Raw genomic sequence first — 15250 nt, forward strand, 5'->3', positions numbered from 1 at the left:
GAGGGAGAGGAGGCCGGAAGAGGGGCTGTAGAAATGAGAGGAAGTGGAGGAAGATGGAGGAAATGGAGACTGAGATATAGTTTCGCAAGATGGGTTTGGGGACTGGTCCTTCAGTCTCCATCTAATCCAGCCAATTGTTTCCAACACACCAAACTCAGATGGATAGTCAGAGCAGACGGCTATGTATTAATTTCCCAAGAGAAATCCAGTGAGAATGTTGATGAACACAGATCACAGGCAGCCAATTCAGACTCAGCTGCTTTGTACCCTTGGTAGCAAGCTGGAGACAGGCTGGAGTCTTGGAGCCTGACAGCCCCATGCACCATCTCTCTTATAGGGCCATGTGCCATGTGGACATGTACATTTTGTGACCAGGACCAGGACACGGTCTTCCTTGTTCATCTCAGGACTTGCACTGCACTGCCCAGTCACTCCCCCTTCCTAGGCTCCGGGATAACAAGTCCCCTGCCCTACTCACTGTCCTTCTTCAGCCAGAAGGCAACATGGTGGAGAATCTCCCACTGTCCCTGATCATCACCAGCATGGCGAAGCCCCTGCAAACCACAAGGGCCCTGGACTCATCTGGTGCTAATCTCTATAAGACCCCAAGCCACAGCTATCGCCCCCGCTAAAAGCCAAGTTCCCTTGGCTGTTGAAACTCAGCCCTCTTTCAGGTTCTTGGGTCCACTTTTCACTGGAGGCACTTTGGACACAGGGAGTCACAGCTGGTGGCTGAGTTGCGACTGCTTTCCCCTCGGCCTCAGCCACTCTCTGCTACATACATCTACTGCCAAGTCCTCGGCTAGGTAGGGTCCTGGTGGCTGGGGAAGATCTCTGTGCTCTCCAGCTCTGATCCCTGGAGCTCTCACCACCATCTGGAAGCCTTGCGTCCGGTCAATGTTGCCTTACTCTCCCCAGCTCACCAAGACTCAGGATGGTCACTTCCAGGGACTATAGGACAGAGCTAACCCTGCAGGGCCACAATCTGCCTCTCTCGAAGCAGAGATAGACTTTTTCAGGCCAAGCTCATGAATCCTGAATCCTGCTAACCCAAAGGATACACGCCCTTGGACCCAGAGAAATGGCGCCCTTTCTCTCCCCCAAATCTCTGCACCTCACTCAAGTGAATGCATTCAATCAAAGGTGGGAAAGCAGCCTTACAGACCCAGTTGCCTTCTTAAAAATCTCAGGGCCAATGGCCATTTCTACTCCTAGAAGCCCCTGCACCTCTCCCTAGAAAGAACAGAATTATGCTCTACGGTTTGGCTATAAAGTCAAATAGCCCTGTCAGAAGGACCCACAAAATACTGTGGTGGAGTTTAAAGTTTATCATTGATTTTTCTTCTTTAGCAACTTGTAGTAGGCAGAAATCTAAAATGGCCTACCCTCAAGTTCCATCCATGTTGCTACAAATGGCCAGATTTCATTCTTTCTCATTGCCATGGAGTACTCCATTGTATAGATAAACCACATCTTCTTGATCCATTCGTCCGTTGATGGGACACTTAGGTACAATCCGTGCCCCCTAGTGCTCACATCGGGAGATGTCCCCCACCACTGGAACTTATTTCTAACCAACAGAATACAGCAAAGGTGAAAGGGTTTCATACACAATTAAGGTCTCAAATTAGTTGATTTTTAGTTAGTTATTTTTTAATGTTTATTTATTTTAGAGAGAGAGCGTGTGTGAGAGAGGGCACGCACACAAGCAGGGGAAGGGCAGAGAGGGGGACAGAGGATCTGAAGCAGGATCTGAAGCAGGCTCTGTGCTCACAGCAGAGAGCCCGATGTGGGGCTCGATCATACAAACTGTGAGATCATGACCTGAGCTGAAGTCAGATGCTTAACCAATTGAGCCACCCAGGCGCCCCAATTTTTAGTTAGTTAAAAGAGAGGTTTTCCTCGTTGTGTCTGACTTAGATGAAAGCCCTTTAAAAGAGGGACTGGACACCTCCTTGCAGTCACAGATTCTCCTTGCTGGCTTGATGAATTAGATAGTTGTGTCCAGGAAACCCACAGGGCAGACAACTAGACATCTAGGCATCTAGGACCTGAGCCACCAGCCACCAGCCAGTGCCATGTTAGGACCCCCCAGCCCTACAACCACAAAGAAATGAACACTGCCAACAGTCTAAGCACGTTAGAGACATTTTCTTCAGGAGAACCTCCAGATGAAAATGCAACCTAGCCAATACCTCGACTGCAGACTTGTGATACCTTGAGCAGAGAAACCAACTAAACTAAACCTGGACTTGTGGCCCACAGAAACTGGAGCATAGCGTGTGTACTGCTTTAAGCCACTGAGTTTGTGGTAATTTGACACATAGCAAATAGAGTTAATACATACCTATAAGCACATATAGTCTTTGCTGTATTTCTCTTATAAATAGTTCACATTCTAGTTTCTAGTTGCCTCGCAAAGTCACATCACCAAACATTCACAAAAAGCTTTTAAGAAATCGGAATCACTACTATGCAGCAAGGAAATATGCACTCAGTAATAAGCAGATTTGGGAAAATTTCATAAGGCCAAATATGTAGGGGCACCTGGGTGGCTCAGTCAGTTAAGCACCTGACTCTTGATTTCAGCTCAGGTCATGATCTCATGGTTCATGAGTTGGAGCCTAGCATTGGGCTCTGGACTAAGTGTGGAGCCTGCTTGAGATTCCCTCTCTCCTCTCTCTGTCCCTCCCCTGTCCACTCTCTATCTCTCTCAAAATAAATAAATATACATTTTTTAAAAAAGAAAGCCAAATATGTAGTATTCAAGTTAACAACTGGCAAAAGAATTAAGGAGGAAATTATTTTTAAATAATACTTTGGTGGGACGCTTGAGTGGCTCAGTTGGTTGAGCGTCCAACTCTTGATTTTGATTCAGGTCATGATCTTAGGACCGTGGGATCAAGCCCCATGTTGGGCTCTGTGCTGAGCAGAGCCTGCTTAAGATTCTGTCTCTCTCTCCCTTTCCCCCTCTCCTCTGCTTGTGCTCTCTTGCTCTAAAATAAATACAATGGGAAAAAATCACAACAAAATAAGAAGATAAACACTCAAAAGACTCACTTTCACCCTGTCTACCTCCACCCCATTCTTCCTTGCTGTATTTGTAACTATCTTCATTAATCACTGTTACTGCTCCAGTGTTTCTGCATATAAATTGAATACATATTTTCATCCCCCCCACCCTTACACAAAACATACCATACCAAGGCCACTATTCTCTACCTTGCTTTTCTCATTAAAACAATACATCTTAGAGGGGCACCTGGGTGGCTCAGTCAATTAAGTGCCTGACTTCAGCTCAGGTCATGATCTCACAGTTTGTGGGTTGCACCCCACATCAGGCTCTGTGCTGACAGCTCAGAGCCTGGAGCCTGCTTCGGATTCTGTGCCTCCCTCTCTCTCTGCCCCTTCCCCACTCAAACTGTGCATGTGTCTCTCCCTCTCAAAAATAAATATACATTAAACAAAACAATATATCTTAGAAATCTCTCCATACCAGTGCATACATTTCTTCTCCATTCCTTTTTCACAACTGCATGGTATTCCAGTGTGTTACATGGAAATATCATTGTTCATTTAACTGGTTTCCTCCCAAGAGGCATATGGGTTATTTCTCTGCTTTTGCGATTATGAACTACATCACAGTGAATAACCCCATGCATGTGTCGTTTTGAACATGTGCAGGTGAACCCACAGGAAGTAGGACTTCCGGGTTACAGGATAAAGGCACCTGGACAAAGGCAATGTAAGTATTGCCAGCTTCCCTTCCTTTGCATAGAGGTCGTACCATTCTGCACCCTCTCTAACAATGCTTGAGGGCCTTGTTCCCCATAGCCTCAAAAAGAAGTATGTTGGGGGCACCCCGGTGGCTCAGTCAGTTGAGCATCTGACTCTTGATTTTGGCTCAGGTCATGATCCAAGGGTCGTGGGATTGAGCCTCACGTTGGGCTCCGTGCTGGGCATGGAGCCTACTTAAGACTTTTTCTCTCTCCCTCTGTCCTTCTCCCCCGCTCATGCTTGCTGTCTCTCTCTCAAATAAAAAAAGAGAGAGAGGGTGTTTTAAGATTCTGGATTTACCTCAAATTGACAGCTAAGAAATGATATCTCACTAATTTGCATTTTTCTTAAAAGTGAGGTTGAGCATTTTTTTTAATGTTTGAGAGCCATTTGCATTTCTTTTTTTGTGAGCTATATTTTCAAATCCTTTGACCCCCTAATTTGACTCTTTTTGTTCTGACCAAAGTTCCAAAACACTGAAATTTCTAGGTTGCAAATACTTCCACATTCTAAAATGAGGTTCTTTTTAAAATAGTCTTACGACCCTCACCCTGATATCCAGAATATAAAGTGACTTAAATGGAAAAGGTCAAAAGAGAGAAGTCCCTTGGAGAAAGCCACAGGTGGGCTGAGCATTTTCGATCCCCTGCCACAGACAACAAGGAGATCTTTCCCCAGCCTGGAAAGAGACACTTCAAAGGAACCCCACACCCAGAGAATTTGACTTGTGTCCCCTAAACCTTTGGAAGACACGCTGACCTGGTAGCTGATTCCAAGGGTAAAAAACTCAAGGGTCAAGTACTGAGGCTATCGGGGCGGCAGAAGGACACAAAAGTGGGACCCACACCGGGAGCAGGCCACACTCTCACTAACGGCCGGACGAAGGGTCAAACGAGCAAGAAAACTGCAGTGGCTGGAGTGGCTGGGAGAGCAGGCGGTCCTCCATCCGGCACGGCAAGGCTCTGTGAGTTTCCACGAGGCCAGGGGCTACCTGGGAAAGTAGTTATGTTGGAGGAGACCCCTTGGTGTGACTTCTCCCAAAAAAGGACAGGCTTGCAGGGCAGGATAGCTCCAGGAATACCAGCAGTGAGAGGCCATGGGATGCACGTTCAGGGGCATGAGCTGAGGCAGTGACTCAAGAGGCCAGGATAACAAAATAGAAAATACCTAGATATACCTAACACAAAATAAACATAAACTACCTTGTAAGTTGAAAACTAGAATACTCTAGAGAGAGACACACACACAAAATTAAATGGAGACACATTCCATGTTGTGGGATAGGAGCACTCTCTATCTACCACATGCCCCCCACTCCAGCCAAAAAAAATATTAAGATTTTGGGGGGGAATGCGACCAAGTAATTCCTTAGTTCATGTATAATAAATATGTGTATGTGAATAAATATGTAATAAAATCTGAGAATAATCTGAGAATTAACAGAAAGAGTGGTAACTTAATTTTACTTGGTATTAAAATTCCTATTTTAAAGTTAAAGCAGGTGGTATTGGCACAGAAATAGATCAGTGGAACAAAGGAAAACATTCAGAAACAGATTTTGGTATCTGATTCAGTATATAATTAAAATCACTAGGAGAAAAAAGTCAATGAATATTAATAGGACAACTGGCTAATCCATCTAACAACTCAGTGAAAAAAAAAAAAAAAAAAGGAAGAAAGATCCCCTCTGCCCTAAACCTCACTCCGTATACTAAGATAAATTTCAGATGGATTAAAGAGTTAAATGTCTTTTTAAACTGCTGAATTATATTTATTACTTTGAGATTGGAAGGCCCCTCTAAGCATGGCACCAAAGGTAGAATATATAAGGAAAAGACTGATAAATCTGACTACCTAAAGTCTGTGTGGCAACATATGACACAATCAGGGTCAAAAGGGAAATGATAAACTAGAAAATTGGTTTATAAAATACACGACAGCTGGGAATAAAAATTACTATGATACAAAGAGCTCTTCATATCAATAAAAGACAAGCCAAGTATGAGAAGAAAAGGCAATTCACCAAGACAGAATTACAAATGACCAATCAACATGCAAAAACAAAGATATGCAAATAAACCATGGAAACAACATTCTTCACCCATCAGATTGATCAAGATGAAAAATATCAACAGTGCTCAGTAGTGCTGAGGCTTTCTGCTGGTGAGGTCGTAAACTCGTATAAACTTTCTGCTGAGATTCCTCTGACAATATACAGTAAACGTAAGACATATATCATTTTCAATTTCACTCCTAGGAATTTAGCCGAAATAATAATTACATACGACTATACAATTTGTATAAGGATAGTAAACATCTGGAAACATTAGATACACAATGCACATGAGAGTATTGGCTAAAACAAAAACTATGGCACAAACTTTCAATGCAGTCACCATTGACTGCATTAAAAAAATGTGCCCAGGAATGAAAGCAGTTTACAAAACCATGTGTGGTTTGACCCCATTTTGGTAATCCTGCAATGCAGCAAAAAATGTATGGATATGGATACACATGCATATACACACATCACCAAAATGATTCATTTATTCACCTCTCTCTCTCAAAAATGAGAACACAGCTTTTTTAATCGATTTGCTTCAGGGTATCACCTGCCCACAAAGTTAGGCACACAGAGCCACATCCTCTTTTCTCTCCAAAATGTACCACTTCAGTTCGGCACCAACAGTCATGCAGGCCACAGGCCCCTAAAGCCCTGTTTGATTGACTGCTCCTCACATTGGTTTTCCCTTAGATGAACGGAACGGAGAAACAGAAGGCTTGGAAACTCCAAAAGTGAGATCAGCAATAAAGAGGGAACACTTTTTTACTTCCTTTAACATCAATTTAAATATTAACTTGATCCCAAGCTAATGTGAGATTGCAAGATAATCACTTCTACGCTGGTCTTGGGTTAAGGGCCCAGCTACAGTTTCAGGTCTTGAGTCAGAGACAAACTGTTACCTATTTCCCCTAATTAACCTCTATCTATTTGATGGTTTGTGGCTCCTTCTAGAAGAGATGGGGGGAGATACCGTTTACTGAAAAGATAGATAAAAGAAGATATGCCACAGTAGGAAGGACAATGGTTAAAATATATATATATATACATAGAGATAGAGAGAGAGACAGAGAGAGAGTGAGACAGAGAGAGAGAGGGAGGGAGAGAGGGAGAGGGAGAGAGAGAGAGGGAGAGGGAGAGAGAGAGATGCAAAGGCCTGACTTTCCCTAAAAACAAAACTGTCCAAACGTGAGCTCAAGGCCAGTCAAATCCCAGGCATAAGGACTAGACTTTCAGTCAGATGACTTGGCCCCACAATTCAGGTCACATACCTGTCTGAACCCATTTCTCCATTCAAAAGTGGGGAAAACGGTAACCCCTAATCTTTCCACCACACACAACTGTTATGAGGATGGAATGGAAGAATGTGTATAAGCAAACCCCAATGCAGATAAATAACCTGAGGCATGCCTACACACAAATCAGCCAGGGAGCAATCTGCTCCATCTGGTCAACCCCGAATTTTGGTTCCTAGGCTGGAAGGGAGCTCACAACTGGGTCTCAGTGCTCACCTCTACACACCTCCCCATGACGGTTAATAAAGGAGAGATCTTGCCTCCATCCCCAGAGTGGACCTGGCTTTATTTAGAGGCACTCGAATGCAACTCCGAGAGCTGCCTCACCAGCCCTTTGAGGGACACACCCTGCATTCTCCCAGGAAGACCCACGATTGCTCTCCTGAGATGCCCTCCCCACCTTAACCATGAATCTGCTTGGAAAAAAAAGAACAGTATTGTGGTAAAGCTCCCAGGTGAATTTAGAGAACCTCAAGCTGGCCTCCCTGCCCCCATGTTTATGAGGAAACTATTAAAGAAAAGACCCGCGGAAATGTATATATCCTTTCTGCAAATTTTAGCACCTGCTTCTGTTAAGTAATACTACTGAGCAACTCTGTGTTATATACTCAGACATACAGTTTACCTAATATTTTACTTAATATTTAGTCAGTTATTTTAACCAGAAACTTGTGATACTGAGCAAGTGGGATTTCTTCCTTCCAATGACAATTTTGCCAAGTTCCCACGTGGACCACAGTAACTTCTTTGGCAGTTAATTTTAGAGCTGGAAACTAAGGGGACTACAGAAACATATGGTGTTTACGGAACCAGTAAAACAACAACAACAACAATAATAATAATGAGTTCAGATTCTCTCTTTGGATAGAAGAGATTTAAGGAAAATCCTTACGCATCATACAGAGACTTACCCTACACTAGCCACGATAATTTGTAAGGATTCCAAATTTCATTCAAGGGCTGTGAAAATCATATGGGTTTGAGTAGTTGCACATAAAGATTAAAAGTAGAAAGGTATTTGTATGAGCCTTTTGAGAGCTCTACTCCATAAGTCACCTAAGATGAGAGCAGGAAAGTTTCTAAACGTCCTCGGTTGTAGCCCAAGGTAGTACCTCGGGGGACAAACGACAACTATTCCTAACACTGCCTAATGCCAGCAGGGCCAGGGGCCGACAGCTGTCACTGCACACCCAGGTGTCAGGATATTACCTCCCTCTCTCTGACTCTTCCTAATTGAGGGGATACACTTGGGAGCTGGGTCTCCCGGGGCAGCTTCATACACAGTTTCTACCTGTTTCTGCTGTTCCTATTGTTTCCTCATCTGCAACACACAAGCCCAGACCACTCAGATCGGACCCTCACTAATGCCCAGGAAGCTCGTGGGGGAGAGAACACACAAGCCCACGCCATCAGAAAGACTGTCTCTTTTCCTCAGGACTGCAACAGTGCACAGTTCCAAGGCCATGTTCATATGCACAGTGCCCTGAGGTTGTACCACATAACTCCCCTGCTTTCCTCCCCCTTGCTTTTTATTCTCCAGGTCTAGAAGAAGAGGGAGAAAAGAGAGAATACCACTGTTACTCAAGAAAGGAGTAACGTCTCTGTCATCTCCATTCATTTCTTACTGAGCCTTGGATTTACACCACCAGTTAGAGAAGAAAGTTAAAGAACGCTGATACAGAGTTTAAAAGTCAAATCGAATACATTCCATCTGTAAATTCAGCAAGTTGACAGTGGGCCTATGGCTGCTTACATTTAATGTGTCCTGGTTTGTGATAAAGAAACAGTCATAGTTACTGAGGCTGTAGGTAAAGGGGAAGATCACACATCACTCACATTCTTCCCCCTTCCCTGTGAACCCATGGACTCTGGCCATGGGCTTGATAATGTTTCAACCCATAGGTACTAAAGGCAGGCACAGGTCATTTTTAAGAGAGTAATCAAAAAGGTAGACAAGGCTGCTGTAAACTTCGGTGAGGAAGAGAAGAACTGCGTAAATTAACAGAATATTTTTATTGGAATGAAAACTTATGACTTTTGATTATCTGTAAACCAATGGATCTGTATCAAAGCAATGCTGCCTAACAGACATTGCAGGGAATTTACCGGAGTTGCCAGGTGAGTATACTATTAGCGTGTCGATTGATTGTAAGAAAAGGGTTGCTTCTAAAATGTTTGACAATTTTTCCTACTGTCAATGAGCTCTATCCTTTTCAATGACCTCCTTCAGTAAGGGCAAATTCTAGCCCAAACTTAAGTCCACCTCATCGTTCACTGTAAAGGATGGATTCCAAATTAATTCAGAGATGCTATAAAGGAAGATGCAGAGACTCTCTTGCATCCAATGTCCAGAAGAGCTGACTCTCAGGCATCACTCAGCAAGACAAGGGTCCAGCCCACATGATATTGGCCTGTGGTCAATATTACATTATATATCAAGGGTCTCAAGTTCACACACAGAACTGGTTGCGTAGCCAGCAAAGAAGACATCAGCAATTCCTGAGTTTCCTCCTTTTGTGGGGTTCCACAGAGGTATTCACCATCCTGAATTCAGAAACGGGACCAAGCTGGGAATGGAAAAAGTTGCAGACCCATACACACCTGGTGGAAGCCACATGGGGCCTGTCTAGGCAGGCACCTGAGAAGCAGTCATAACATCTGCCCCAGCACCGTGCATCCTCCACAGGTAGTGCCCGTCTGCAATCTAGATGTGGAGGAGGAAAAGAGTCCATTGACACACTTTGGTTTTCCCTTGGTGTATCTCTATGTGCAGCTCATGTACCCTCAAGGGAAGCAGCATGGGAAATCAGGACAGCCATCACTGACCCTGCTCTTTTTCTGTACCAGAAAGGCATCCCTCTCCCTTTCCTGAGGTGTAGACTACTCAAGCCTTTCACCTGCTGAGTGCTGAGCCCAGGACAACCTCCGCCCACATCCCCTCTGGCCCTCCTCAACCCCAGCTGTTCCTCATGACTCCAACCCCATCCTTCTGCCATTCCACTCATTTCACAAAAATGACAGTCTCACATACCACACGGCTGAGAAGGACAGGAATGCGAGGATAATCACAACAGCCACGGAGCCCAGCCCAACGCCCACCATCTGCTGCAGCATGAATGATGAATCTGCGGAACAAAACCACACACTGAGCCCACAGTGGAAATAATCATGCACCTGTGCACACTCCATTTTAACCCAGAGCTTGGCCCCATTTACTCAACCATTCCAAGAATGCTCAGAGTGCCTCTGTGTCCCCTGAGTTGGCCTGGAGGGTGTAGGGCCTAAGGAAAATACAGTTCCAGGGCATTTCTGAAGAGGAAATAGAAAACCAGACCACACTCAAGTTACAAGAGATTTTTAAAAAGCTCATCTTGCTGTGTATACAAATACAGCAGACCGTGTTGCCTGTATCGGTCCTCTCTGAACCAATTACACTTGCAAGTTTTTATGGGCAGTTTTCGCTTTCATTGAGGAAGAAGGCATTCTGACAGCATTTGGATTTTTGCTCCAAAAATGATAGGTAGCTCCAGTGCTGGAGCTGTATCAAGTGCTGGATACAGTCACCTGCACAGCACCTCCTTGCTCTGCTCAGCAGGTTGCCATGTGGATAAAGTAAGAAAATCGAGGTAAAAGCTCTTTGGAAGACATGCATATGTTCTCTTTGGGGGGTATCATATGTCAATCCCAGGGGATGCTTTATTATAAACCGAAAGACACCCACACTTGAGTTGCACATTTGGGCCAGGTGACTGAATCAGAGCATCACTAAAGGGCTTGTTTCCATTTGCAAACAACTTATTTAGCACTTACTATATGCCAAACACTGTTCTAATTACTTCTCCTAACCACCCACTGAGGACTATAATAAAAGCGTATTAAAATAATAGTGCCCAGCATAATAATAGTACACAGAGCACTGATATTATTATCATTATTCCCATTTTACAGATGAGGAACGGAGGCACCGAGTGGTTCAGCTACTTGCCCAAGGTGACCCAGCTAATAAACAACAGACACAGGATCCAAACCCAAGCTGTCTGGCTCCAGCATCTTTGCTCTTAACCGTAACACCATGCTTTCCCAGTGCAGATCTGAATCTACATGGTCTACAGCAGAGAAGGTCATGTTCCCCCTCAGAAGCCAGGGGTGTAGGCCCTGCCCTTTCCTGCACAGGCTGAGGATGATGGGGCCTCGGACTGTAGCAGTTTAAAAGAACAAAAGTCTATGTGCAATTGGCATTGAAAAGATCTTGGGGGCTGACTCTGCATGCATAGAATTAAAACGAAAAATAGAGAGGCACCTGGGGAGCTCAGTCGGTTAACTGTCTGACCCTTGATTTAGGTTCCGGTCGTGATCTCATGGTTTGTGGGATAAAGCCCCACATTGGGCTTTGCGCTGACACCACAAAGCCTGCTTGGGATTCTCTCTCTCCTTCTCTCTCTGTCCCTCCCCCACTTGCATGCACTCTCTCTCACAATAAATAAAATAAAACTTAAAGAAACAGAAAAACAGCATAAGCCACGGAATAAGTGTAAGGAAACGCAACCAAGTCCAAATTTTGCCAGATGATTTGTCGTGGTTTTCACTGTTGGAACATCAAAATATTTCCTTTTTCTGCACCCTCTGCCCGAGGCATATGCTTAGTCTGCCCAGTGGGTCATCCAGCACTGCCTTGGAAGAGCTGAAAACAGCAAAAGCAAGACCTGTTAAGTAAGAAGGAGGGGCGTGAGAGGAAAATTAGTAGTCCCTGGAGCTGAGACCCTCGAATGTAGATGACTCTCTTCCTCAGGCACATCTGAGAAGACTTCCTGCTACTTAACTTTGTCATCACCTAATCTGTACTGTCCAACCCAGCAGCCACTGGCCACAATGTGGCTATTTAAATCTACATTAGTTTCAATTAAATTAAAAGTTCAGTTTCTCAGTCATACCATTTCAAGTGCTCAATCTCAAGTACACATTTCAAGAGCCCAGTAGCCCCATGTGGCTAGTTGCTACCACACTGGACAGCACAGCTTCAAAATCCTCCCATTGTTGCCGAAAGCTACACTGACTGGCACCAACTCAGATCTCTACAACCAGGCTGAGAGCAGTCTGGTCTGTTCTCTAATAGGGTAGGTGGCACCAGCAAAAGCAGCCATGGACTACACTTCTAGCTAAAAAGCTCTGCAAAATCCATTACCTCAGAAAGCGTTATCAAGAGGCTTTCTGGAAGAACATGGCTGATGCTGTTTGGCTACCTTAGTATTCAGAAGAAAAAAAAAAAGGCCTTGACATTTTAAGAGGCCATACTACAAAATGGAAGGAGCAGCTACAGTTACACTAGAAATAAGTAGAGGAAAAAAAATTAGGAGAGTGACTTGCGTTATTAGAGATTAAAACAGTGCAATATCAGCATAGGAAGGAACATAGTGGAACATAACAGCCCAGAAACAAACCCAGTTGTACCAAATAATTTCAGAGCTTAAATATTGAAGTTGGGTTGTCTTTGTCTGTAACTTTGGACTCTGGACAAGTTGTTCTGTGCCTCAGTTTCCCCACTGAGGGATGATCCAGTAACATGGGAATGATAATAACAGCGCCCAACCTCCTATGTGTGTGAGAAACCTCCCATGTGTGAGAAACACATGACGTAAGTCATGTTAGGACTGTGCCTGGCATGCAGTAAGCAACTGGTAAATGTTAGCTACTGTTAATTATTGTTGTTTTGTTACTGTTTTCAAATTATTAGGGGAAATGACACATCACTTGTAACTGGCGCTGAGAAAATCGGCTGACCGGTCAATTTAGAGTAAAAGATATTGACCAGTTGAGCTTAAAGTATATATGCCAAAATAAAATCCAGACAAGTAAAAGGCTCAAATTGCAACCTAAAAGAATTAGAACAAAATGTAAGTGAATGCTTACCTAAAATATTTCTCTAAAGCAGGTGAGAATTTTCTAAGCATTATTTATTAATGTAGAAACCATAATGCTAACTGCTGGGAACTACTGTGGTTTCTACCACAGAGCCACCTCTTAAGAGGTATTGCCTTGCCTTGCCTTTGAGTTCTCATCGACTCCACTCTGCAGACCCTGCCTTCCTTGTACAAACTCCATGTTCTTTGCTTACCTCCAGCTTGCTCAGTTTTCTCTTCACCATTTCTCAAAGACCACTTGCAGTGGTCCACCAGCTCATTTGAAAATTGTATGAACCTGCATTCTGGAATGTGCTTCAGGTCAGAAGACTTTATTGAAGCAGTAACTCTTCTCTGGCTTTGAAATGTCCCCTCACAAACCAACAGGGCAGAAGCAAAGTAGGCATGTAGGGACCTGACTTTCTCTTGACCATCCATCAGCACCCTAAGCGACAAGCCTGTCCAGCTTTTCCTTACTCTAGACATAAGTATCGGACAATCATCTTTTTTTGTTTTGCATAACGTGACTTGGGTTCTGGCTCCAGGCCTGGTTCTTACTGGTATGCATCCCTTGGCCTACCTGGTGCATATACTCTGTGAAAATCTGAGTCCATCCAATCTAGAGTGCTCACAGTGTAGCCACACAGGATTTCTTTAGGGACTTCCCCCTGTTAATCCCTCACTGAGAACACTTACAGCTGACCAATCTGTACTACATTTTTTAGAGCTTTGCCATCTTCTGGTTACCCTCCTTTCCACACTTTCATGCCATAAAATCATGCTTATTTTTCTTCTGACTCACTTGTAGAATATTCTATCAGAAACCCAAGTGAGTGAGTCATGTATTATATCACAGATTTGCAGTGACTCAACCTTGAGAGAGTAAATCTATTAGGTTAAACTCCACCATTCTCTTTGGGGCGGCTCCCTGAGGAGGTCTAGTGCTTGGGAAGAGCGACAGGCCTCCCCTGGGCTTATCTTTAACTCTTTCACTAATGCAAATATCACAGGTGCTGAGGGGCAAGTTAGGAAGACCCTATGCCTACTCTCAGGCTCTGGGACAGCTTGAGGACTTCCTATGGACGTGGACATTTATTTCATGAATTTACAGGAGCAGGACCATTTCCTGAAAGCAAAAATTCTGTTCTCCAAAAGGTACAAATAATTAGTGCCGTGACTTCTGTTCGGCATGTCAAATTCCTGTCTGCTATTCTAAGGTCTCCTCACTTGAATTCCCTGCAGAGTAGGAGATGGCAAGGCAGATCAAAGTAGATTAATTTAGAGATAAATAACACCTGATGAATCAGCAACATTTAAAAAATTCATTTTCTACCGCAGCTTATCAAATTATCATAAACTTAGCAGCTGGCCCCCATTCATTAGCTCACACTTCCATGGGCCAGAAGCTCAGGCACATTGTGACTGGGTCCTCTGCTCTTCCAAGGCTGAAATCAATGTGTCAGGTTGGCTGCCTTACCCTCTAGGTCTGGGGAAGAATCTGCTTCCAAATTCCTTGCACCTGTAGGACCGAGGCCCCCATATTCTTACTGGATATCAGCCATTGGCCGCTCAGCTCCTACGCACCCCCCTCATTCCTGCCACGTGGATCCATCTTCAAAGATGGCAGGAGAAACCCTTATGTCAGATCCATCTCTCCCTTTGAATCTCCAGTCTCCCCTGTTTCTGACCCCTAGATCCAGATTGAAAGGGCTCATGTGAAGGTCAGGTCCATCTGGATAATCTCCCTATTTGGGGCCTTACCTACATCTTCAAATCCTTTCACAGCAACACTGAGAATAGCCTTTAAATGAGCAAATGAGAGAAGGTGGATGTACAGCAGTGGCCACATTATAATTCTTCCTACCACAATTATGAAGGTTTAAAATACATGTGTGTGTGTGCGCACGCGCACATACACGTGCATAGCATATACAAAAATAAACGTACACACTAGGCTAAGATCTTACGGTAAATCTTCTCTGGCTTATTTAAGTATTACACTTCCTATGCTTCCGTTTTCATCAGACTCTGCTGCCAGTTCACCAGTAATCATCCAACCCAGTGGGTGCCAGGCACTGCTCCACTCTTCCATCGTGCTCCCTCAGGGCTATGAAATCTAGTATGAAAGGACAAGTGCACCAGTTGCTCTAAAGTATGACTCTAAAAAATGGCTAAGAAGAGGGAGACAGGGGGGGGGGGGAGGAAGAGGGGAGAGGGAG

The 15250-nt window shown here is 44.2% G+C and overlaps 1 protein-coding gene across 7 annotated transcripts in view; it reads right to left on the minus strand.

Annotated features, from left to right (window-relative positions):
- The window catches only part of SUSD1 (sushi domain containing 1), a 213353-nt gene that overhangs the window by 85919 nt on the left and 112184 nt on the right, over positions 1-15250 (minus strand). For 6 of the 7 annotated variants that reach the window (XR_013336457.1, XR_013336458.1, XR_013336461.1 and 3 more), the window contains exons 15-16: positions 10166-10259; positions 9736-9838 (exon numbers count right to left, since the gene is read on the minus strand). Coding sequence is in view for 1 of the 7 variants with exons in the window: in XM_077769870.1 (XP_077625996.1) it covers position 9838; positions 10166-10259 (95 nt within the window). In the remaining 6 variants the exon portion in view is untranslated. Of the gene's footprint in view, positions 1-9128; positions 9839-10165; positions 10260-15250 lie in introns of those variants that run through there. The other variant, XM_077769870.1, reaches the window with a different exon arrangement.

This window comes from Crocuta crocuta, unplaced genomic scaffold (genome assembly GCF_008692635.1).
Source record: "Crocuta crocuta isolate KB4526 unplaced genomic scaffold, BGI_CrCroc_1.0 scaffold95, whole genome shotgun sequence".
NCBI classification, from domain to species: domain Eukaryota; kingdom Metazoa; phylum Chordata; class Mammalia; order Carnivora; family Hyaenidae; genus Crocuta; species Crocuta crocuta.